Here is a 24,806-nt window from a genome sequence, read left to right on the forward strand (position 1 = left end):
AATACTATTAAATGATTACTTATTGCATGCTTCTTTATCATTCAACGGTGATAAATACGCCACATTATATACAGTAGGATGCAATGAAAATAATGGTATGGTATATAGTACTAATCGTATAGATATATTCTTGGATGGCCATTCTCTATAAAATCCACCATATTGTCTTTATGATACATGCTGGAGCTTGTCAATACTTATGTCCTGCTGTACACAATACATGATACCTACAACCCCGTCAACCGCTGTGATCTAATGGCACAAGACTCGTATTTCTAAAATGGAGATCATAGGTTCGACCTCCCTCCCCTAATATATTAAAAAAATAAAAAAATCTTGAAAAAAAAATCCTTTAAATTGGTATAATTTTATCAGAATTTAACAATAGAATGAATGGTTATATTTTATAACCTTTATTTTTCACAATTGTTTTTAAAACCAACTAATGTGAGAGTGCCACTTCATTGGAAATATTAATTATGTTTTTTGAAAATATTATATGATTACCCTAAATTTAAAACAGAATTATAAAAAGTGTATTAAATAATATTTTATGTACGCAATTAATTCCATAAAACATCTTATGAATTCTAAGGACTGTCCATGATAAAAACGACAGACTATATTACCGCGACTTTCTTTTGGAAAAACATATATTAACGCGACGTTTTCGAGAATCGAAGATATCGATGCAGTTTTCTCGGTGAAAGTGTGAAACTGGATCGGAGTCGGGTTGCTTGTGAAACCCGAAAACTCGAAGCTCCCGAAATTCTGTCCGGACAAACGTGTTTCGGTTAAAATTGTCGGTACAACTAACACCACCACCAACAGCTACTATAGAGAGACGAGAAGACTCGCTTTCTAACTGTTTCACTTTCTTTTCTTCCAAACAAGTCTTCGCAGTAGCAGTGTTTCAGAATCAGACCACCAAACGAAGTGACAGACTCTCTCTCTCTCTGTGAACGATTTTTTAAAAAAATGACAAATTTCTCTGTTTTCCGAGGCCTGTGCATGGAAATTAGGAATTTATCGATTCCCCCAAAGCTCGCTCTTATATAAACTATGAAAAGCGGCATTTCTACGCTATATTCCATTTCCATCTTTTAGTTCCCTCTCTCTCTCTCTCTCTCTCTCTCTCTCTGTCTGTTCCAAACGCTATCGTTTCTCCGACTGGTTTCCTGAACGATCAAAATCTCGGCTGATTTTTATAACGTCTTCGTTTCTGTTTCTTTCTACCCACAAGTTTCATTGCCAAAACCGGCGAGGTAAGCTTTCTGAATCTCTCTCGTAATCTCAATGCTTCGTTTTTGGTCTGCTGGTTCTTTCAACGACGTGAGTCGAAAGTAGGATTGAATTTTCGAGTTCTTCCTGAGTTTCTGTTCGGAATGAATTTGAAGAAGAGAAAAAAAAGGGCCTTGAAATTGCACTTGTTTTTGTGTTTCCAAACTTATCTGGGGTGGAAACCGAGTCGGACTTTGACTTTTTCGTTGAATGCTCTTCCTTATTTGTTCGTTATTTTCTGGTTCAACATGCTGTCGTCAACCATAACTCTTTGAACTCCACTGTTACGATTGATCTGAGTTGGCATGAGTCTATTAAATTTGGTGTTGTGTTATGCGTTTGGTTGCTGAGAAAACAGAGGACAATGGAACAGAATCATTCTTTCAAATTTTCTAATTTCCTTCTTTTAAACCTTAGCTAATAGTTGTTTTCAGTTTAGACAGGTGCAAAACTTCCGCAAACCGCCGCCCCCCCCCCCCCCCCCCCCCCCCCCCCAAAAAAAAAAAAGGGCCCGAAATAAATGGGCACTTTTTTCCCCCCCCCCTCTATTTATTTAACTTTCTTGCTTAGTTGCTTTTCATACATTTTCTTAGGAACCAAACCGAGTAACCCGGCATTTATATACAAATGCATATGTGTATATTCGGGCTGGGCATTTCGTTTAATTTCTCTGAAGTATTTGACATGTGGGCTTCTTTGTTCTTTGTGTGGGTTATATAGGATAGGAGAGACTTGGGCATTGGCCGCCAGCTTTGCATACTGAGAGGATTGGATTTGGATTTGGAAGAAGAGAAATGAGTACAAAACTTTTGGAAATTCAACCGAAGGAACTCAAATTTACGGGTAAGTCAATGATGACAAGATGACTCATTTAAGTCATAAACCGCCTTTTCTCTCTCTCTCTCTCTCCTTTTTTTTTTTTTTTTTTTTTGAGCTCTATTGATGTGGTATATTGGTCTATCTATCATTGTTATTGTTAAAATTCCTGTATAACCTATTTGAACACTGAAGAATTAAAGAAAATAGACCTGAAAGAATTATGAAGGCTTACTTGAGCTCTATTGAAACCAGAAAACCAAACTTCAACTCCGGTTGGATTTGGGAGTCATTTTTGGACTTTGACTCTGCGTCAGAGTTAACTCTAGCTCTGCTCCACTCTGCATGATCAGTGACAGAGTTTGTATCTGGAGTTGCTAAGAAGAAGGGAAAAAAAAAACAACAGCTATGTAGAAGTTGAGTTAGATTATGATAACGAGTCCAACTATGCATGGCAGAGTTAGATTTATTTTGGATGTGCAGACTAGGACTACTGCAAACTGACTATATTTGTTTAATAGTGTAGTTTGGTTTATGATTTTATCATTCATTGACGTCGACAAGATCCTTCCATTTAGCAACACCTTAGGATGGCATAGCCGTAAAGTTAAGGGCAAGGTATTAGGAGTCCTTGTATTTAAATAGGAGCACGTAAGCCCTGTTTTGTTGAAGAATAGTGAATAAAAAATTTGCGATTTTCTCCTACCCGAAGGGAGCTTTTAATCTATTATTTTGTCGTGAACTCTTGACTCCATCATTTTGCATCTTAGTTCATAGTATGGGGTTATTTGGATTAACGTCGGTGGTCTCAAGTTAGATGTATTAGATGCATAGATTTCTTCTCCTAGCCTTCTCATATATGGTTGTAATTGTATATGAAGGATAGGTTGACTTCTATCTTCTTTCATCTTTTTTCTTGTTCCTTGGCAGAATGATAGTTGAATTCTTTCCTTTGATTTTTTTTTTCCGCACCCATTTACATCTGAAATATGAATTGATGGACTAACATGTCTCAGTTACTTGTTTTTAATAGTTGAATTGAAAAAGCATAGCTCATGCTCAGTTCGACTTGTCAATAACACCGAACACTCTGTTGCATTTAAGGTGTGAATCACTTCAACTTGTGTTTCTCTTTTCCCAGCTTTGAAGAGTTTTAGACTTTTAGTATAAAATCTTGTTGTAAGATGGAATGCTCAATAGCTATATAATATTGGCAGGTTAAAACTACGTCACCTAAGAAGTATAGTGTGCGTCCAAATGTAGGCATTGTTTTGCCAAAGTCAACCTATGATTTTACAGGTATGCCTTTCCCCTATCTCATCAAATACATTGAGAGCCAGTAGTTATGTCTGTTATATTTCATATCATGAAGTATGGCCATTAATCCAGATTCAGGAGTTGATGTTTACAATTTATTCAGTTGAGGTGAGAAGTTACTGGTTTACTTTGTACAGCCAAGGAAAGCGACTGAGCCAACAGGATTCTTTTAGAAAATGTGGTTGGCAATTAAGAGGCTAGTAAGCATGCTTGCCAAAAAATATTTGGGTAGCCACCTGAAATAATTTGAATGAAACTTCAGGTTGTTGTTGAATGTTGTAAAATATCAGATACAATCTGAGAGAGAGAGAGAGAGAGAGAGAGAGAGAGAGAGAGAGAGAGAGAGAGAGAGAGAGAGAGAGAGAGAGAGAGAGAGAGAGAGAGAGAGAGAGAGAGAGAGAGAGAGAGATTACAGAATAATATCAAGCGAGAACTGAAAAGCTGTAGGTAACTTCAATTTTTGGAGCCTGGAAACCGAAGATTCTCTTCCCCAGTGGGCTTGTTGCTCTTTGGTAGTTTTTCTATTATTCTTCTATCTGTGATGTCATTTCACACACATACAGAAGCATAGTCACAGGTGCATGCACATAGTTTGAGCAGTTCTGGAGAATTAATTTGGTAGCTGTATATAAAGCTTTGTTTGGGTTTCATTAGGTATTTGTAAAAAAAATAATAAAAGAAGCTAATCACATATCACGAAGTCCAATGTGAAGAAGAAAAATCTGATGATACTTCAAATGTTGGTTTAGGATATTACTTTTCACTTTGATTTCTGATTTTATGGTTTTTTTTTACTGTTTATATCTTCATTGCCTTTTATGTCAAATATAGTTACAATGCAAGCTCAACGGACAGCTCCACCTGATATGGAGTGCAAAGACAAGTTCTTGATCCAAAGTACAATAGTTCCTTTGGGAACAACTGATGAGCACATCATGTCTAGCATGGTAAGTTTTTGTAGGTTTGTTGTTCTTGATCTCTATTTTGGCTTCTCATAGATTGTTTTGGCAGTTCACTAAGGATGGTGGGAAGCACATTGAAGAGAACAAGCTGAGAGTGATGCTCGTTAGCCCACCCCATTCACCGGCACTATCACCAATTAATAGAGTGGTAAAACAGGGGCTGGATCAGGAAGATTCACAGCTGGAAAATCAAGCTTTGGGTAGAGTCAAAACACTGAAAATGGTTAGAGAAACTCTTCCCATTTGACAATGTTGGGTTAAATATCTTTTCTATCTTCCTTTTTTTTTTGTTTTTTTTTTTTCACTCCAGTAGGGAAGGATTCTTCCGGTATATTTTCAGCTATGTGTGGAATTTCCATCCATAACCATATTGAACCAAATTTTCTTATGCTGTGTTTGGATTTTAGGGACTTTGAGGAGAGATTTGAATTTGCAATTTTAACCTTGATATATTGTTCAAGCTCTTTCCACCACCACTCAGTCACTGTGACCATTATTGTGATTCTAAAGATCTGTCCTAAAAGGACAGAGTGATTAAGCTTTATAAATTAGTTCAGGGAGTTTAAATGGTAACTTGAACAGACCTTTTGGGGTATAGTGAAAATGTAGTTAATGTCTCTTGAGTGGTGATATCCTCGACCACATACAGCACTCTTATTACCACTAGTTTCGACTCCACCTACACCATCTGTCATGTGTAACCTCCACCACCACGATTGCTGCCATCTTTATATTTCAGATAATTTATTTTTTATTTTACAATTACTTGTTGAGACCAAAACCAAGAAAGATATCTTCATAATCACCAAGTCACTGATCACTAATTATCATCATTATAGCTATTTTATTGATAAGATTTTTTACTCTAAATATACTCATACAGATAGTGAAAATATAAATTGATTGTGCTGAAGTTCTCTTCAATTTAAATTTGTCAATTTTGAGAATCTTCCAAATTTTTTTCCTGATCAGAACCTTATAAAAATGTAATATGTTGCCTTTCATTTTATTATGCTAGGTTGCTATGGCTGTAGACGAGTCTGAATTGGTTAATGACAAGGTGCAAAAGCAAGAAAATGATGTGGAGTTGAAAACAGTGACGGATGCAGAACAGAAGCCAGCGAAGGTTGCAGGACAGAAGCCAGCAAAAGTTGCAGAACTGAAGCCCGCAAAGGATCTAGAATATGAACCAGAAAAGGATGCAGAGTTTGGTCTGGCAGAAGATGAGGTGTTAAACTCTGTAAAGATGGTAGAGAATTTGAATATAGTTAAAGATATTGAGGAGATGAAGTCAAAATTAGAATTTCTTGGATTGAAGCTAAGGGAGGTTAGTCTTTCCAGGATCTGTTTTAATATTTTATTACCATAGTGTGACATATCTGTGCTGGGGCCTCCAACTTGTATGCTGAAATTCGACTATGGGAATACTGTGCTTAGAATCATATCAATAGCATGCTCATTGAAATCTGTCTCATATCCCCTCTCTCTGTTTTTTTACTACAATATGGTCTATTACATTGAATCCCTGATTTAGTTTCCGTCTTCTATTTCATCTGATCAATCTGATAATCGGAAATCAATGAAAAAAAATATATATTTGTGGACGCATACCTACTATTCAATATCTGTTTCAGTTGTAGGGATAGCGACTAATATGACCCCTGAGACTTTATGCATTGGTTCCAGGTCCATTTGTCAGAAAACCCAATGGATTGGTTATTGGTAGGTTTATTTTCTTTAGAATCATTATACATCCGCAGGTTCTATTGTCCCAATTGCCTGTCAATCAGAGAGGTTAGCCCTGAATTCTACACATTGACCGTAATGAAAATGAAAGTTGCTCTTTAGTAATTCTCATCAGTTACTGGCTTGGGGCCCTTATTTTTCATTCTGTGAAGTTTGAACATATTCATCTAATATTTGAAACTTGCGAATTTTTAGATGATTGGGAGAACTGTGTAAATTTGCACCCCAATTACATCAAATAATTTGTGTTCTTTTGATTTTGACAGTAGTAATCATTTTTTGGGCTTTCTTTGCAGGCTGAAGATACTATTTATAAGCTAACAGAGGAGAGGAAATCAAGCATTCAAGATATAGAAGACTTGAAGGAGAAACTTGTAACTTCTTGAACCACATTCTTTTCTGCTCTAGTGTTTCTTTTGATATGCTTAAAGTTGGTGAGTTCTGCCATAAGCCTGGAAGTGCTTGTGGTTGTTATTTAGTGCAAATGACTCATGTGCAGAGCTGCTAGTGTTGTATTGGCTAAGTTTTAGGTTCTGGTCCTTACTGTAGGAGACGAATGGTTCATCTCTGCCAAATGCCTTTTTTCATCCCCTGTAAATGCCTCCTTTAAGGAATGATATAGCTATAGATGCCTTACCTCAAAGGAAGAATGAATTTAATGGAAATAAATAATTCTTAAGATCTAATTGGATAATATTTCTTCTGGATCTGAGTTTAATTTGATTTTTTTTTTCCTCTTACGGTGTCCAAGTCTTGGAGTCAGAGAAACTTATGACAACTCTGTGTGGGGAGAAGATCCCTATTCTTGGACATGCTTAGAACTTATAAGGCAACTGTTTTCTATTTATTTTTTTCTCATTCCATTTTCTCTTTTGTGGGGGGGTCCTAAAATTTACTTTTGCTACCGCTGGAGTGGTTTGTGAAGTTATCTTAAAAAGAAAGTGTTACCTGTAATTGAAGGAATCACTGTAAATAACTAAAGTGAGAATTGATAATGTATTGGTGTGCTCACACTAACAGTCACATGCTAATTTGTAATGGGTGTTTTCTTGAGAACTTGATTGGGGTGAACTTTCTTATACTAGAACTTTTTCACTGATTGCAGCATTTTTTGTAATATGCAATGCTGAACTCCTTGTGTATCTTTTCTCTCTCCCCTCCAGCTTCTTCTTTTTTTTTGGGGGGGGGGGGCTATCTTATTCCTGAACTTGTCTCAGTCATTTCATGCTTCTTTCTTGTTAGCAGCATTGGCATTATTTAATATTCTCTGTGTACTCTTTGTTTTGCAGGCAGAGTTGAGCAGAATAGGAATAAAAAGAATTCAAGTCGGGTTTCCTCTTCTATTTGTTTGTATGGTGGCACTTATCAGTGTTTTGGTTGGATACCTTTTACATCCTTAAGCACTGCACAAAGCTTTAACAATATATTTGATAGTTAGAGGTATAATGTACACGAATCCCTTCCCTTCCCCCATAATAAATGTTCTGGGGAGGTATTTTAGTCATGTTCAATCTAGCTAGTCGGTTTTACTCAGAAATCAGAATGGATTATAAACATGCCTCCTGTATACATTTTCTTTGGTTGGTAAATGTGTGTGAATGAACTCCTTGCTTTGATCAACAGCCAATAGGGAAATTGAGTACTCTTATGTTAGCACACTTGTTTGGGACAAAGTCTGGGGTTTTCTGTTTAGGGAACGAGAACAAGAAGACTTTGGCTGAGAAACCTCTTAATATTTTTGTTATAGGCAGCATTTGATTCCAAAATTCTAGTGCATTCCCAAGGCAGTGTACCAAACTACATCTTCATAGTTATATCGAGCCTCTTAGAATTGATTGTGTTTGCCTTGACAATTTCTTAGTTTTAGAACTATTGTTAAGAAAATTTTTATCTTCGAGCAGTGTGTAGAACATGCTTAATGAAATGCTTACATGGCATAATTTGATCTATAAGATAATTTGATTTTTGCTTATATGGCATAATGTGCTCTATACACTGGCTTGAGAATATGGTAACTCTAATATTAAATATAACAGCGCGACTAGCCAATTACAAATTATAAAAAATAAATAAATAAAATCTATAAGTGAATAAAGTCCCGTTTCTTTAAAAAGAAATTGCACTTTTCACCTATGAACTCTCACATAATTTTTCTTTTTCACCCCAAACCATCTGAAGGTTTGATCTATACCACAATCTTACCTATATTTTTCGGTTTGCAATAAAAGAAAACTGATATTTTAGTATTTAATACTAAGTAAGAATTTAGAGTTTTTTTCTTTTTTCTTTCTGTCAAGACAGAATGACATTCATACAATCAGTTACAATGTTGGTATTTAGCCTTTACATTAGCAGAAATACATGTAGGAGTAGAATCAATGTCAATCAATTCTGTTGTAAAAGAAACAACCTCTCTAGCAAGAATATGAGCTACCCCATTTACATCTCTTTTTACATATCTAATTTTCCACTCAAAATCAGAAAACAAAGACCTTATTTCCATAGTTAGACAGCTAAAGCAATCAGCAGGAGCCTCCTTGACTGAAATAGCAGTAACAACTTGAGATGAATTTCCTTCAAAGATAACATGCTGCAGAACAAGATCTCCGAAAATCTAGACCTGGATTTTCAACTTTACAAAATTGATATGAGTTTGAAGAATCTTATAATTAGTTAATTCTGTCAATTTCTTCTTAGAAGAATTACTAATACCACGTCTTAGTCTTCGATTGATTGACATATTGCATTTGTATGACACTCTAATTAATCAAATATCGAAACGTGTCATTAGTATGCCACGTAACCATTTTTTGTTAGATTTTTAATGAAAGATTCAAATTTATCCAATTGCAAACTTTTTAAAATTAAGATATCAATTTTGTAAAAAATTAAAACTTTAAGTCTCGAATTTAATTCATAAAAATATGAAAACACAGTTACACGTACTGAATTTGTAGTTAGCCGAAAAAGTTGTGACAAGCCAAGCTAATATTAGGCCTAATCCGTGCTCCTGGACAAGGTTTTTGGGCCCGTTCGCCAATGAATTTCCTTTATTATATTGAGGCCCACATTATTTGGGCCTATATGTATTGGCCATGGCCCATAGTGATCAAATCGGCTCTCTATTTTAGAGAACGTACATAGCAAAACCCGAAGAGGAAATCTACAGAAAAAGAGAGATTAGAGAGGGGAGATGGGGAGGGAGGTCTCAGAGAGCTGCGTTGATAGTCTACTCACCGAAATGGTGTCATCGTACTGCGATCGGTTCTACGCTAATAAGCCTGAACTCGCCGCCCGTCGGATCGAGGCCATTGGCTTCCAGGTCGGCCACCAGCTCTCCGAACGGTACACCTCTCTGCACATCATCCTGAACCTATTAAAGACTTTCTTCTATGATTTATTTGTTTCATTCATGGGTGTAGGTGATGTTTTTTGGATATATAGTTAGGGTTTTCTAGTAATTGAAGTTTGAGCTTAGATCTGAAAGAGTTCCTCTGAATTATGGGGGTTAGGAATGTAACGGATTGCTTCTCTCTTTTTTCCCCTCTTAAAATGGTAAATATCTGTGCAGCTGCTGAGAAAGTGTAAGAAGCGTGAAGGAATTATAAATGTGAATCTTGTGTCTTTTTTTGTTTGGGACCTTAGTGAGAGTTGAAGTCCTCGCTCCACTTTGTCTATTAGAACGAAGTAGCTTATTTTTTTTTTAAAGGAAATTAGAGAGCATAGGAAAACAAAGGTTGGCTTTTGACTCCATTTCCCTTTCCCTTAGATTCCACATAAGTAAATAGAATTTAGGAATAAAATCCGTTTAAATTAAAAGAAAACGCAACTAAAAGAAAAGATCAATTCTAGTGCACAAATGCTCTTGTAGTATGAATTTGTGCAGTGTGTTATTTTTTGATATCTACTACTCCGAATTCATCGCTCTTGTGACTGATCTCACTGTCCATCTGTTTTTATCGGAAGTCTTTTTGATCTAGAGTTCATTGGTGTATTTCTTTCTGCTTATTCAAGTTGAACTCTTATATGGGTTTCTCGATAGAAACATGGGGGAACAAAGAAAATGCTTGCGTATGAGATTCTTATGCAGCTTAATAACCAGTTAAGTTATACTTCTTTTAGATATACCATGGAGCGACCTCGATTCAGTGATAATCTCGAGGCAATCAAGTTTATCTGCAAGGACTTCTGGTCAGAGCTTTTCAAGAAGCAAATAGACAACTTAAAGACCAATCATAAAGTAAGTTCAAAGATTCAAAGTGAATAAGATTATATATCTGCGTAAGAATTTGGATAGGAAAAAAAAAAACACTATGCCAAAAAAGGAGAATTTGATGAAAACAAAATGGATTTTGTTTGTCTTACAGGGTACCTTTGTGTTGCAAGATAATCGGTTTCGTTGGCTTGCACGCATGTCAATTGACCCATCTTCTGAAGATGGAGATTTATCTCAAGATAATTCTGCACCTGTGACTGAAAACAAGGCAGCACAGGCTACAAGCATGCATCTGTATTTCCCATGTGGAATTATAAGGGGGGCTCTTTCAAATTTGGGAATTCCTTGTGCAGTTTCTGCGGATATATCTAGCCTTCCTGCATGTGAGTTACTGGTTATGGAGTGCATTAGACTCTATTTGCTTTCTTATGCACATTGCATTGCCTTTATAAGCACTGCACGATACTCTTTCTTCAGCCAATCAAGGTCATCTTGCATGATAATCGTTATTTTTCATCCATGCATCAGTGAACGTGCTTTACGATTCCGTTGATTGTGATGGAAGCTTTTATTACTTTTTTTTTTTTTGTGGTAAAGTTGGTTAATTGATTACTGGTTCTCAGCATGATTTCAACAATTTCATAGTTTCTTTTTTACCTGTACATGTTTTTCCATAACCTATCTGTCATGTTAGGCCTTGTTTCTAATTACCAATTGGAGACTTTTTTTGGAGTCCTCCTGCCTATTTTTGAACATCTAGTGATGCTAATTACCGATGCTTTACATGTCTTTCTCTTTTCTTAAGCTTCTTTCGATTATGAATTCTAATATTTTAGTTATAGGTAGTCCCTTTGATCTCACTTCAGTTATGAATTGCCACTGATCCTTCAATATTAGTTTATGAGTACAGCCATAGTTTAGTTGCCACGCTTTCTCAAAAGCGTGGCAATATTCAATGTTCATTGAATCTGACATGTTGTTCTGACCGCTGAATCTACCATAAATCTCACATATTTCTTGATATTTTTCCATTCAAGGTGACAAATATCTTTTTAACATAAATGATAGGTATTTGTCTTTTTAACATAAATGATAGGTAAGCACTAGAGTATGGGAAAAATATATTTTGCATCTTTTATGTACAACATGTTTTACACTTTGATCTCCAAACTACTAAAAACTGACAAATAACACCTTTGTCCCATTTTGTTGATGATGTCTCACAATCTTAAACACTAAGTGCAATGTATATATTTCCGATGGGATGGACATTAAATGTTTGTAATTGCCATAAAGTCCAGTTCTCATGGTTTTCAGATTGACTTTGTTGCTCAATTCAGAAAATGCTCTGGTTCATTTGTAGCTCAAGCTGTTTTTAACCTACGACATGTATTATGAACAGGTTCATTTGTAGTTCGCATAAAGGCCTGAAGAGCGCAGTTTGAAGTAAATTAGGAAATGTGATGTCCCCCTTTCCCTTTTGTTGCACAGTTGCATGACATATAAGACTTCTGTGTCGCATTCAACTCGGGATTATTTAGGAGGACACTCCGTTTGTTTGTATGTCTTGAAATTCTGGAAGTTCACTGTAATATAAGGCAATCTTCATACTTCAGAAGGAAAGTAGCCTCAAGGGTCTCAGAAACTGGATTGTTGATATGATCTTTTTTTTGATACATTTGGGGGAGGGGGGTTTCGAACTTTGGGGATTATGCCAATCAGGTCAATGATCTTATAAAATCACCTGAACCGAATATATTATGAAATGTTCCAATCATGATCCATACATATAGATTTTTATACATGGAAACATGATGTAGAAGGAATATCATATGTGTTCCAATCACTCACTGTAATACATGTATATGATATTAACATATAAAAGGACTTTTAACAAATAAAAACATATGAAAGGAACATGCTAATTCCTAGTCTTTTACCATGCATATTTTGTGGATTGACATTAACTGTGAATTATTCTGCCAGTGTACCATTGATTTGGAGTGTTTGAATATATATGTTAGGATAGTTATTCACTAGGGTGTGAGGGAAACCGTAAGACAAAGGTAACTATTCATATAGGAACTACTAATACAAGTAAGCCATAACTACCAACAACTACGGCTATTAGCATAAGAGGCAGCAACCAATTAAAGAAATTTAGAAGATGATCTCTCTATGCATTATGTGGTGCCTGTGGCAAAAGTGTAATGAGCGAACTTTTGAAGACTGTTCTGCTTGGCCATTAAGATTTCTCATATGAGAATTTTGAGTTTTAAGATTAAATATTAAAATATTATATTTTAATATTATTATTATTTTGGAATTTAAAAAAGTAGGATAAAAGTTGAATTGTTTATTATATTTTGTATGAGGATTTGGAAAAGTTGTAATGATGAGATGAGAATTTTGTATTTGAGATGAGAATTCTTTGTGGCCAAACAATAAGAGAGATCGTTGGGAGAGTTTGAAATTTTATTTTTTAGAACTCTATGTAGTTGGACTATTGCTGTAGATTTTAAAGGCATGACTTTTCATGATTTTCTTGTCTCTAATCTGCCTACCTAGTTAGGGCATTAGAGTTGTCTACTGACCTTGCCATTCTTTGATCAATTTATTTTATTTATTTATCAAAAAGAAAAAAAAAAAAAAAAAAACTGCCATCAACTGTTATCAACTGCCCATTGCAAGAATCTCCACAGGTTGCATATACATGATCGTGGTTTGCTCATTCTGACAATCTCTTCATGGGTTATGTCTATATATGATGATACAACACTTGTTTTGAAACTTATTATATTTGTAGAAAAAGTCAAAAATAATATTGATTAGCTGATGTGGCAAGCCTCTATAACCTGTACATCATTGATAAATTTTGGTGTGCCAAAATATAAAAATTTTATATGTAGTTATTTTTATGTATTGTTTGTATATTTTATTAATGTGATTGATTGTATTATTTTTTTAATATAAAATAATTGTTTTTGGCCAATCACATCAATGAAGTGTGTACGGAATATAAAAAAATGATTGTATTAGACATAACTCACCAAAATATTGAATTGTAAGTTGTAAATAGTTTTTATTTTTTTTATTATTTTTTTTAATTAATTATTTTTAAATTCTTTCAATGGCTAAATACTTTTGCATGGCATATGTCCATGTGGCTTATCAATGCCCTTCCATAATTTTAGTGTATTTCGGACCGATCAGCAGCCATTTGTTTTTTCAAATTTTGGTAACTAATCATCCCTTTTTAGAAAAAAGACCTTTCGAAATAGGATAGCCTTGAGGGTCAAACCATTTTTTAAAAAAAATCTCAAAAGAGAGTTAGAAACAGACATTTTGAAATAGGTTGTTTTCTCAAACATAAAAAAGTACATATGTATATTAAAGATTTGCCCATATCAACGTAATTATGCTCTTTAGTTCATTTTTATTTCTCTCTCTTTTTCGTTACATTCCATAAAAATCCAAATCCAATATCAACTTTTGTGTGTGTGTGTGTGTGAGTTTATTTTTAATCCTCTCGAGTCCTAAGCTTCAAAAGACCTCTTCTGCTCGAGTCGATATGAATCAAACTGACAAGTATAGAACTTTATTAATATTCAATCCATCAATTTCTTCTACCAATGAAGAAAAAACCCTTCAAATTTCCTATTACACAGAAATATAGTTTTTGAGAATATATATATATATATATAGAGTTATGTCACGTTCAGTCTTTTTTATATATTTTACTTGTATAAATGATCAAAATAATTATTTTATATTAAAAAAATGACGTAATGAATCATATTATTGAATTACATAAAAAAAAATATTGACTGTATATTAAATTTTATATATTTACATATTTTTTAAAATGTTTGAGAAAATATGTTATTCAAACTATTGGGATAAGAGTGCTTTACCGTTGCAGAAGTATTTGCTTCCGTGATTATAGACTATAGTTTGCCGCTGATCAAATCTGTTTTTAGCCGTTGAATAATCGCTGCACGTTCTTTCTTGAGCACGTTGGTGACTCCTGCACTTCCTTTCTCCTTCCATTTTTTTCTCACCCACGTAAACCCTTCATCAAAAACCCAGCGACAGCAAAAGGCAGGAATAGGAAAAAAGATCGATCATTTCTTCACTTTCACACGGCTTTCAACCCTATCACTCCCTTCTTTTTCCGTAAGCAAAACTTTTCCCACTTTTATTTTTCAATGATTGTTTATAAATCCTCAAATGCAAAACGTGCTTTTCTTATTCAATGTTATACGTTCTTTTATTCAATCTAAGATATCACCTTTTACTTCTTCAGTTTCGATTCTATTCTTGCGTTTGGACCAAAAGCTTCACTTGCAAGAAAGTTTCTAGATTAGGGTTTGCGGGTGTGTCTATATGTGTACACACACATATATATACATTGTTACATAGACCTTGAGTAGGGCTTTTTCTTTCCGTACAGTTCCTTGGGCAGGGTTTTAAATTTTCTCAAGGGTTTCTTGGGGAATAAGTTTTCTCTTTAAATGGAGAAAATTTCGTCGGATTTGAAGCTCTCTGAGTGCAAGCAGAACAGTCTGAACAGAGCCTATGAAAACATGCATGCCCAATGGAGAGATTTGGAGGAACACTTCGACTTAACTCGGAAATCCATCGAATCCCAGTTTGTAGAGCTTGAGCGGCGTGCAAAAGAGGTGGGTTTGAAGGATCAGCAGTTGGATACAATGCAGGAGCATCTGAGAGAGTGTGAGAGAGAACTTGCTGCAAAGGAGAGCGAACTGGGTTCGGTGCTAGAGAAGCTTCGGTTGAAAGAGGAACACCTGGATTCAATACGAAAGTCAGTGGAGGAGTGCTCCGGTGACCTCGAGTTGAAAAAACAGGAATTGCGGTCTATGCAAATATCAGTGAAGAAGTGCTTTTCAGAGATTGAGTCTAAAAATAATCAACTAGGGTCATTGGAGCAGTCGTTAGTGCAATGTTCCAAGAAACTGAGATGGAAAGAGCAGCGGCTGGAGGTGGTTGAGAAGTCGATTCATAAATGTTTTGATGAAGTTATGCTGAAGGGAAAGGAACTTGAGTCCGTGGAAAAAAGATTAGAAGATTGTCTTGGGAAGCTTGAACTGAAAGAGAAGGAACTATGTGAGGTTCAAAAGTTGATTAGAGAGCGATGTGTCGAGCTTGAGTTCAAGGAGAGGCAAATTGACAGTATCAAAATATTGATTCAAGAAAACAGTGAAGAGCTTAAGTCAATCAAGGGTCAGAAAATGGAACTTAAAGAGAAGGAAGTTGAATCTGTTGATAAATCCATCAAAGAGCAGTTGGAAGAAGTTAAATCAAGAGAAAAGATAATGGATTTGAGAGAAAAGAAAATTAAAGACTCAACTGATGAAGTTGAGTCTGAGGGAAAGAAACATGATTCAATCCAAGTGTACAAAAGATATTGTGACGATGCTGAATTGAAAGAGAGAGAATATAATGCAATTGGAAGGTCCATTGAAGAATGCAAGCAGGAGCTTGAATTGAAAGAAAATCAACTAAAATTGACCCAAAATTTTATTGAAGAGTCTGACAAGAAGCTCAAATCAAAAGAGGAAATGCTTAATTTAATCCAAAAAAAAATTGTGGATTGCTCTAGGGAAAAAGAATTGAAGGAGAAGCAGCTTGATTTCCTAGAAGAATCTATCAAAAAGTGCTCTGATGGTCTTGTATCAAAGGAGAAGCAACTCAATTATGTACAAGACATAGCAAAAGAACGCCTCAAAGAACTTGAATTTGAAGAGAAAAATATTGTCTCATTCAAGAACTCCGTAGAAGAATGTTCACATGATCTTGAAATGAGAGAAAGGCAGTTTGAAAACCGAGTTAGGGAGCTTGAATTAAAAGAAAAACAACTCGATACATTACAAAATTCAATCAATGAGGCTATAAAAGAGAAGGAATTGAAGGGGAAGAAGTGTAACCTTCCTTTACAAGTGAAGACTGAACAGCTTGAATACACCATTGCCAACAATGCTACTGTTCATTACCCTGCACCTTTCAGACCCTGTGTCCATGGACGAAGTTTGCAATTGCTAATGATTGAGAGTTTGCATAGGCACAAGCTAGTGTGTGGTCAGGTCTCTACAATTCTTCAAACATCATCGGACCCTTCGAAGTTGGTGCTAGATGCAATGCATGGGTTCTATCCTCCACATTCAAGGGAGGGATTTATGGAGTTTGATGTGAATATTATTCGGAGGAGTTGCATTCTTTTGTTAGAGCAGTTAATGAAGGCCTCACCTGTGGTTAACCCTCAAGTGAGGGAAGCAGCAATAAAGTTGGCAGTTGAATGGAAGCAAAAGATGAGAATGGCCCATGATAATTGTTTCGAGGTTTTGGGTTTTCTGCAACTTTTGGCCGCATACAGATTGGGCTCTTGTTTTGATGGATATGAGCTCCAGAGTCTTCTTGATATGGTTGATCAGCATGCACAGGCACTTGAATTACGGCAAACCCTTGGTATCGCATGTAAAACACCTGGTACTCTCTCTCTCTCTCTCTCTCTCTCTCTCTCTCTCTCTCTCTCTCTCTCTCTCTCTCTCTCTCTCTCTCATGCACACACATTATTTTTTCGAGATATCATATCAACGATAACATTGGTAGTCTTAATAACTCCTTTTCATTTTAGCTTATATGTGAGAATCCGAAAGTGAAATGTGGTGTTTTGGGTGGGAGGCTTGTGGACCAAACCAATTTTGTTTCATACTGATGCCCTTCAGGCCTCACTAAAGAAGCGTATAAATGGTTAATGATCCTGACTGAGACCAATTAGGCCCATATGTTGTGTTGGCACATTTCAACATGACAACGCTAAATACATTTGGGTCTAGGTGTGTTGTGCTGAATGTTTAAAGACCTATTGTGTGTACTCCTGAAGTCATAGTCATTATAAAATTATAAACACGTTGATCTTTGTGATTTTGGGCAGTAAGTGACTTAGAAGTCTTAAGGATTTAACCTTAGGAATATTTAAGTATTTGTAACTTAGAGTTAGAGTGTTGTGTTTATCTATGAACATTTTAAGTTTTGATTAAAAAAAGAATTCATTTCCACTTGGGCTATCACACCAATTGCTTTGTTAGAAGCATGTTCAAGGTCTTCTTCAAACAAGAAAATGAAATTTCTAAAGCCAAAAGCATCCTTGGAAGCATATGAAATCATGTTTGAACGGAATGGTTGAATATAGATTTCAAATTTTTTCATTCAAAGTGTATTTGATGAACATTTCCAACAATACCAAAAAGGTATAACTCAAATTTGTTCTGTTCGAAACTCATTCAAAGACCATTTGAATGCAAATTCTGTTTTTGCTAATGGCCTGTTCAAGCCGATACTTACCTCTTTGAGGGATGCCGTGCAATGTTGAAAATTAGCCCTCATTCTCTAGGGCTAGGGTTTTCAAGATCTTTTACTTTGACTAAAACCACTTCTTTTGTGATTGTTGAGAGCAGTAAGAGCCTCGTTGAAAGAAAAACAAGAATGCTCTCGACAGAAAGAGAGAATTTTCTATAATGAAATTCTTGTGATGCTGCAAGTAATAGATGGCCTTTAGAGGTGTCCCCACAAGCCATTCTTAATCTTGAGATCAATTATTCTACACTGTAGTGTGAAGTTCCAAGAATGGAGTTTGATGATGCTGAGTGGAATGGAGGGTGCGTTGAGGTGGCGATGTGTGAGGTCAACAAATAAAGGAGCAAGGGTTGTGGGGATATCAGTTGGTGAACAATCAGGAACGGTATAATATGAATTTGTGGAGGATCAAGTCAGTTACTAAGCTATATGCGAGTTCCATGAGCCTTGTAGTTGTTTCTTTTAAATAGTGATATCATTTAAGCTGGACTTGGTTTCATTTTATTTTCGGTTTTTTATGTAGTAGATATTGTGTATGTATGTGATGCAGTTGGTATTATATGCTGTGATTGATTGTTGATTTCATTTATTCATAATCATATTGTAGTTGTAATAGGTGCACGTTATTGCTAGAGATTATATCACACACTTGACAATCAATCTTATGAAATTTTGCAATACATTTGATTGATTGGAAATAGAGACTGATACATAGTTCAATTGGAGCTATTCTTCATCTGGCAAATAATTTAGCATCATCAGGTCCTGCTCTGTTATTTTAGTGGTGTCAAATTTCATTCTTTGTGGAGCAGCATGCTGTTGCCCTGGGACCGATCTTGATACTTTATTGTTTGCACATAGATAATCCATTCAATATGGCTGGTGACAGTGTTATTGTAAAACAGCTTGTTGGAACAATTAAAATGTCTTTCCTCCCTCTCATTTGATCTCTAACTGATCTAGTGGTTTAATTTTGGTATTATTGTAATAATGATGGCATGTAACAAATTTGGGATGCTGTTCCTTTTTTCCACCATCACTTCTAGTGAGCTCAAGCTCTAATTTAATCATTTAAACATTTGGCTTCCTCAAATATAGATTCCACCTTGAGTTTCTGATGATTTGTTTTGTGTTAATGAAAATTTGTTCCTCATGTATGCTTTACATTTAATATGGAAAACTCTTACAAATATGATTACTGATTGCCCTTAATACCTGTCCAGTGACTAGCATCCTTCACTCCCAAGAGCAACCTGAATATTTACCCCCAGAAAATGCGGCCAATTCTTCTTCTGCAGATCTTCAACTAACTGCCACTACATGCAAGAATTTTCAGTTGCTCTTGAATGAGCAATGGAACAGTCCTGATGAAATGTGCGATGCAATTTTTCATGCTCTTCAAATGTCATTGGACCCGGCAAAGCTTGTTTTGGACGTGATTCAGGGGTCTTTCCCTCGAATTTGGGAGAAGAGAGAGACCGGTTTTCAAGCAAGTTCCATGAATAGTTACTTTTTTATGCTAGAGCAGCTAATGAGAATGTCACCACAGATTGATCCACAAGTTAAAGAAGAAGCAACTAAGCTGGCGGTTGACTGGAAAGAAAGATTGACTGCCAATACTAGGAATTCTTTGGAGGTTTTGGCTTTTCTGCAGCTGTTAGCCTCTTATGGTTTGGCATCTTCATTTGATGGATATGAGATTATAAAGCTTTTTGAAGTTGTTTCACAATATAAACAGGCTGTAGAATTATGTCAGACCCTTGGTTTTGCAGATGAGATTCCTGGTAAGTTTTTTAATTGGTGATTCTGCTTACTCCTTGATCTGTGTTTTGTGTGTTCCCATGATTTTAACTTCTTAGTTTTCAGTTTTTATGCCACTTATAGAATTTTTCTTCTAGAAAGTTTTGCCAAAAAAAAAAAAAAAAGAAAAGAAAAAAAGCTAAAGAAGCTTTCTTGAGGTGAGAGTTTCTTGTAACCACATTCTTCCCTCTTTTATGATTAACTAGTCATAAAACCTGCACAATCCGTAGAAATGATTAAATTTATTAAATGAAAATACTCAATTGAACTAAGTTAGCATGCATTGACACATTATGCGATAAACAGAAATTTTTAAAAAAGTTTCAATCCTAGCGTTTTGATCTTTAAAATTTTGATCGAACAACTTGATTTTTAAACCTCAGAAGTTTTGCTTGAGTGACAATAGAAACCAAAAGCTATTTATAAAATGTCCCAAAGTAATAAAAGGAAAAAAAAAAAAAAAAACATACGCTGAGAAAAAAAAGAATGCATTTGGAAAACTGACTGTTCATTTTTATATATAAATTTTGCAATTTAATTAAATATGCCGTTAATATTTAATAATCTTACTTTAAATGAAATTAAATTTCGTTTGACATATTTTTTAATTATATAAATAATTTGATGATTTATAAGCTTATTTTAATACTATATATTACTTATAATAACAAAAATGAGGAGTGGGTGATGTGATTTTATAGCACTAGTTGTTATTACATGGTGTAATAGCTTATGATGTGGTTTCATGAGAGCAAGCTCTGTGTTTCGAGAATTTTATAGCATATAGATTCTGTGCTTTTATTTTCTGAGATTGCTTATTGAACTGGGTCTTGTTTGAATTTGCTTAAACTGAATTAGTTCATCATTCTCTAAGTGAACCCACATGGTGCATTTATCTATACTTTGCTACTGTCAATCTTGTTTGGTGTTTTTTTTTCAATAATTTGCATTTCAGAAATTCTCTGGAGTTTGAAAAAGTCTGCAATTTGTTTGCATTTTACAGATTTTATTGAGAAATTGATTGAGAGGAAGCTGTATATTAAGGCTGTTAGATTTGTGTGTGCCTTCAAGTTGGTTGACAACTTTCCACCAGCACTTCTTCTGAAAGAATACCTGGAGAATGCAAGGATATCTGCCCGGAAATTATGCCAGAAAAAGAAATCATTTCAAGCAAAGGTATGTTTTCTCCCGCCTTTTTATGTCAATGGCAGCTTCCTAGTCTCAGCTGCCATTTTAATGGTAGTAAAATTTTGCTTCTTCCAATATTGACTTGCTCACAGGATGAGGCCACAGATGGTGAAATAGATGCTCTAAGAACCGCAATGAAATGCGTTATCGATTTCAACCTTGAATCCCAGTTCCCACCCGAGGACATTGAAAAACGCATTGTTGAGCTTGAGAAGCTAAGGGCAGAAAGGAGAAGTTCTGTACCAGGCCCCAAGAAGCAAGTGTGGCACCAGAATAAAAATAAACGTCTTCGAACTGAGGTATCCACTGTTGAACCCTTTGACATTCCAGTTTTCACTCCATCTGGGCAGTATGAAACAAGTTATCTTTCTAATGGAGGACCTCGGCAGTTTGCTTCATCAGGCAACAGGTCCAGAAATAATTTGCGTACAAGGCAGGGTTTTGCTGGAAATCATTACTTGTATCGTTCCTGACCTAAACTCAGCCTTAATTTCACCTAGCAATGTTCCTTTTGACGGGCCAATGTCTGATGTTGTAATTATGACGGGCCAGTGTACAGTGATTGCCAGCACTATCATACTCTCAAATTTTTCATACAAAGAGAGCCTAGACATGAGTATGGTAACACAAATCTTTTGGAAACTTGTTTAATACCACTTCTAGTGACTTTATTTCTACCATGATAATCAATTGTGCGATAGAATGACAGATACGCATGCCACTCGTTATACTATTTATGCATGATGGAGGTATGATTGTGCATGTTTTTGTTTGCTGTAGTATGCGTATGTTTGGTGGTTTTCCAAAGTGTTCTCTGAGACTCTGACAAGAGCAGAGGGGGCTCTTTCCATGATTTATTTGGTTAGTCATGTTTACAGCAATGTTGTTGAATCTTATGGTTTCAAATGCGTTGCGATCACTGATCATCTAACTAGCAAAGATGGTTCAACCACCTTGTTGGAGTGGAAGGTGCTCGGCTGCAGATCTTACAATTATAATTTGCAGCAAAATGCTTATTTTGCAATGTTTTTCCCTTCGATCTTTGAAGTTTTCAGGCTTTTTTTAACTATTTATGCATGATGGTATTATGATTAAGACTAATGTTGTTTCTCATCTTAAATTTTATCAATGTTGTCATCTTTGTTGACGAGACATGTTTAACGGAAAATGATTTGTACATACTAATAGGGGTGAGTTCGGTCCGGTCCGGTCCGGTCCGGGGAGGTTTTGTGGACCGGACTGGACCTATTCGGTCCAAGGTTTTCCCACCCTGGACCGGACCGAACTCCATCAGGACCGGTCCGGTCCATTCGGTCCAAGGTTGACTCTTTTTTTTTTTTTTTTTTTTTTTTTTTTTTTTTTTTATCTATTGACATTTTTTTTAATATTTATGTAATTATATTGTAATATATTTAATATATATACATATAGTATTATATATATTAGTAATATGCTAATACTATTAGTCTATTAGTAATAATACTATAACTAATAAATATATGTAATAATAACTATACTATAACTAATAACTATATGTAATAATAGTAATAGTGATAACTATATATTTATGTAATATGCTAATATTTAATGACATTTTTTTTAATATTTATGTAATTATATTGTAATATATTTAATATATATACATATAGTATACTATTATATATATATTAGTAATATGCTAATACTATTAGTCTATTAGTAATAATACTATAACTAATAAATATATGTAATAATAACTATACTATAACTAATAACTATATGTAATAATAGTAATAGTGATAACTATATATGTAACTATATGTAATACTAATAACTAATACTATTAGTCTATTAGTACTAATAACTATACTAGTATTAATAACTATACTAGTACTAATACTATAACTAATAACTATATGTAATGATAGTAATACTATATGTAATACTATATTAAATAATAGTAATACTCTTATTACTAATACTCTATGTAGTTATAGTGATTTAATACTAACATATTATATATTAAGCTAACTATACTAATATTATTATAAATTTACAAATATATGATATATTATAATTTATTCTATAACTTTTATAATATGTTAATACATTAATATATATACTAGTATTATATATATATATATATTTTTTTTTTGATCGGTTATACTAGTACTATATATTATAGTTAATAGTTATACATTAAAGAATATAGTAACACATTGATACTAAATATATAAAGTTATAGACTTATAATGATTTAGTTATTATGAATTTATGATTAGTATAACTATATAATTGTATTAGTATTAGACTATTAATAATTCAATTTGGCTATATTATATTAGTAATATTAGTTATGTTGAATCAATTAGTTAGTATAACTATACATAGTATTAATTATAGTGATTAGTATAACTATATAAATTATATAATAGTATATTAGTATTAATAGTAGACTATTAGTATAGGTCACTATAGCTATTGTTGAAGTATTAGTTATAGTGATTTAGTATAACTATATTAGTATAACTATAGTCTATATTAGACTATTAATATTTTTTTATACCATATATAATTATATAATTAATTATATACAACTATTATATAAATAATATATATAAATAATTTTTTTTTTCTATTCGGTCCGGTCCGGGGTGAAAAACTCCCGGACCGGGACCGGACCGAATCTTTTCGGTCCCTTAAAAATGGGATCGGATCGGACCGGACCGAATTGGATCCGGTCCGGTCCAAACAATGCCGGTCCGATCGGTTTTGCCGGTCTGGACCGGCCGATACTCACCCCTACATACTAAGGTATGCAATGTTGTAAAAATCTTTTGAAAAAAATAGGACATGCCATAAAGTGACTTTTAGATTCTATTTTCTTTCAAAAATTTCTGTAGGGAGCTTACACATTTTAAGCAAGCATGCATAGCATTATTTGTTGGAAGAGATGGGGGCAGGTAGAACGTGGGCTGAGTGATAGATGAGAAGTGGCCATTGAAGTTGAATGCCGACATCAAATGCCCCAATCTATCTAAAAGAAAAGCACTGGTAAACAGGGTGCTGGAGTTGAGGGCCACCAAGTATTCTGACCAAATTCACATTGGAGGATAGAATGTAACTCCACAATGAAAAGTTCAAACCATATAGTTTATACTATAAAATAATTAGTCAATGATATAATTGAAGATTTATTGAAATATTATAAAAAGTAAAAACTTCTCATTTTCAAATAATATAAGATCTCATACACTACCTATCATTATCCTTATCATATGAGGTATCATAATCTACTCTCTTTAAATTCATACGTCATCATCAGGCCTATCCGTTGTAGGTAGCATAGCTCAAGTCTCACATTTCTAATTAGAATAGACTCTGATATGATTTATATCGTCTCAATAAAATACCTAAATTGCATAATTTATATTTTAAAAAAACTAATTAATAATATAATTAGAATTTTGTTAAAATAAAAAAAAAAAAATTATTTTCAAATAAATCTCATTTAATACCTACTCTTATTTTTATCACATGGTTACCTACGAAGACATGGGACGCATAAAGCACAACTACTTGTTGGAAAGAAAGTTCACGAGTTTGGACAAGACAAAAGGCTGCGCGTCACAAGCCATTGTGTGGTCAGATTGTGAGAGAGTGGCTGGCAAGGGGTCAGCCCTCTGAGCTGGACGTGTCTGTGATTTCAATTTTAAAAAAAATGAGAAATGCATGGTATATATAGTCTATGGCAAAACTCAAGTTTTGTGCCCATCTTTTAAAAAAGTCTTAACCTTTTTTTCAAAATTTACATATCTAACATTATTTTATAATATTTTATTAAAATATATATTAGTAATTACCAATCCCAAGGAATTGAGAACAATTTTCCAATGGAAAGAGCATGCTCTTTAAGAAAAATAAATAAATAAATAAAACTCTCAATTTCCTTAAAAATTGAACTAAAGAAAATTCCCTTGAAATTCTAATAAAAAAAAAAAAAAACTGCAATAAGAGAAGAAATACGTGATATATCTATCAACATCACACCAAATATTTGACAAATCTGGAATCGTGACCATCCCTCAACAACCGCAACCAAAGCAAAATACGTCTCTTCAAAA

At 34.4% G+C, this 24,806-nt stretch overlaps 3 protein-coding genes across 6 annotated transcripts; all 3 read left to right on the forward strand.

Moving 5' to 3' along the window:
• Positions 1-942: 942 nt before the first annotated feature.
• Positions 943-7,775, forward strand: LOC122315278 (vesicle-associated protein 2-2). Its single transcript, XM_043131105.1, has 10 exons — positions 943-958; positions 1,108-1,265; positions 2,002-2,124; positions 3,131-3,201; positions 3,315-3,396; positions 4,246-4,361; positions 4,426-4,599; positions 5,395-5,703; positions 6,419-6,496; positions 7,412-7,775. The coding sequence occupies exons 3-10, from the start codon at positions 2,076-2,078 to the stop codon at positions 7,520-7,522; spliced, it is 990 nt and encodes a 329-aa protein (XP_042987039.1). The 5' UTR covers positions 943-958; positions 1,108-1,265; positions 2,002-2,075; the 3' UTR covers positions 7,523-7,775.
• A 1,495-nt stretch (positions 7,776-9,270) lies between these two features.
• LOC122315279 (trafficking protein particle complex subunit 6B) lies at positions 9,271-11,997 on the forward strand. The gene is made up of 4 exons (XM_043131106.1): positions 9,271-9,467; positions 10,245-10,362; positions 10,490-10,721; positions 11,741-11,997. The coding sequence occupies exons 1-4, from the start codon at positions 9,316-9,318 to the stop codon at positions 11,767-11,769; spliced, it is 531 nt and encodes a 176-aa protein (XP_042987040.1). The 5' UTR covers positions 9,271-9,315; the 3' UTR covers positions 11,770-11,997.
• Positions 11,998-14,131: 2,134 nt separating this feature from the next.
• On the forward strand, positions 14,132-21,389 carry LOC122315277 (FRIGIDA-like protein 5). 4 transcript variants are annotated; one of them, XM_043131104.1, is made up of 5 exons: positions 14,132-16,845; positions 18,939-19,499; positions 20,519-20,691; positions 20,796-21,002; positions 21,093-21,389. In XM_043131104.1, the coding sequence occupies exons 1-5, from the start codon at positions 14,853-14,855 to the stop codon at positions 21,174-21,176; spliced, it is 3,018 nt and encodes a 1,005-aa protein (XP_042987038.1). In that variant the 5' UTR covers positions 14,132-14,852; the 3' UTR covers positions 21,177-21,389. The 4 variants fall into 4 exon arrangements, with proteins under 4 accessions (XP_042987038.1, XP_042987037.1, XP_042987036.1 ...); XM_043131103.1 differs by having other exon boundaries at positions 14,133-14,514; positions 14,792-16,845; positions 20,796-21,389; XM_043131102.1 differs by having other exon boundaries at positions 14,134-14,514; positions 14,645-16,845; positions 20,796-21,389.
• The last annotated feature ends 3,417 nt before the right edge of the window (positions 21,390-24,806 follow it).

Source organism: Carya illinoinensis, chromosome 7 (genome assembly GCF_018687715.1).
Source record: "Carya illinoinensis cultivar Pawnee chromosome 7, C.illinoinensisPawnee_v1, whole genome shotgun sequence".
NCBI lineage: Eukaryota > Viridiplantae > Streptophyta > Magnoliopsida > Fagales > Juglandaceae > Carya > Carya illinoinensis.

What these genes read in the sequence shown, in the direction of transcription:
- LOC122315278 (XM_043131105.1), top strand. Translation starts at nt 2,076, where the DNA reads ATGAGTACAAAACTTTTGGAAATTCAACCGAAGGAACTCAAATTTACG. An exon ending in GTCAACCTATGATTTTACAG is followed by an intron (nt 3,397 to 4,245) that starts GTATGCCTTTCC and finishes TGTCAAATATAG; the next exon opens with TTACAATGCAAGCTCAACGG. An exon ending in TTGGATTGAAGCTAAGGGAG is followed by an intron (nt 5,704 to 6,418) that starts GTTAGTCTTTCC and finishes CTTTCTTTGCAG; the next exon opens with GCTGAAGATACTATTTATAA.
- LOC122315279 (XM_043131106.1), top strand. Translation starts at nt 9,316, where the DNA reads ATGGGGAGGGAGGTCTCAGAGAGCTGCGTTGATAGTCTACTCACCGAA. An exon ending in GGCCACCAGCTCTCCGAACG is followed by an intron (nt 9,468 to 10,244) that starts GTACACCTCTCT and finishes TACTTCTTTTAG; the next exon opens with ATATACCATGGAGCGACCTC. An exon ending in TATATCTAGCCTTCCTGCAT is followed by an intron (nt 10,722 to 11,740) that starts GTGAGTTACTGG and finishes TATTATGAACAG; the next exon opens with GTTCATTTGTAGTTCGCATA.
- LOC122315277 (XM_043131103.1), top strand. Translation starts at nt 14,853, where the DNA reads ATGGAGAAAATTTCGTCGGATTTGAAGCTCTCTGAGTGCAAGCAGAAC. An exon ending in TTTTGCAGATGAGATTCCTG is followed by an intron (nt 19,500 to 20,518) that starts GTAAGTTTTTTA and finishes TGCATTTTACAG; the next exon opens with ATTTTATTGAGAAATTGATT. An exon ending in AGAAATCATTTCAAGCAAAG is followed by an intron (nt 20,692 to 20,795) that starts GTATGTTTTCTC and finishes ACTTGCTCACAG; the next exon opens with GATGAGGCCACAGATGGTGA.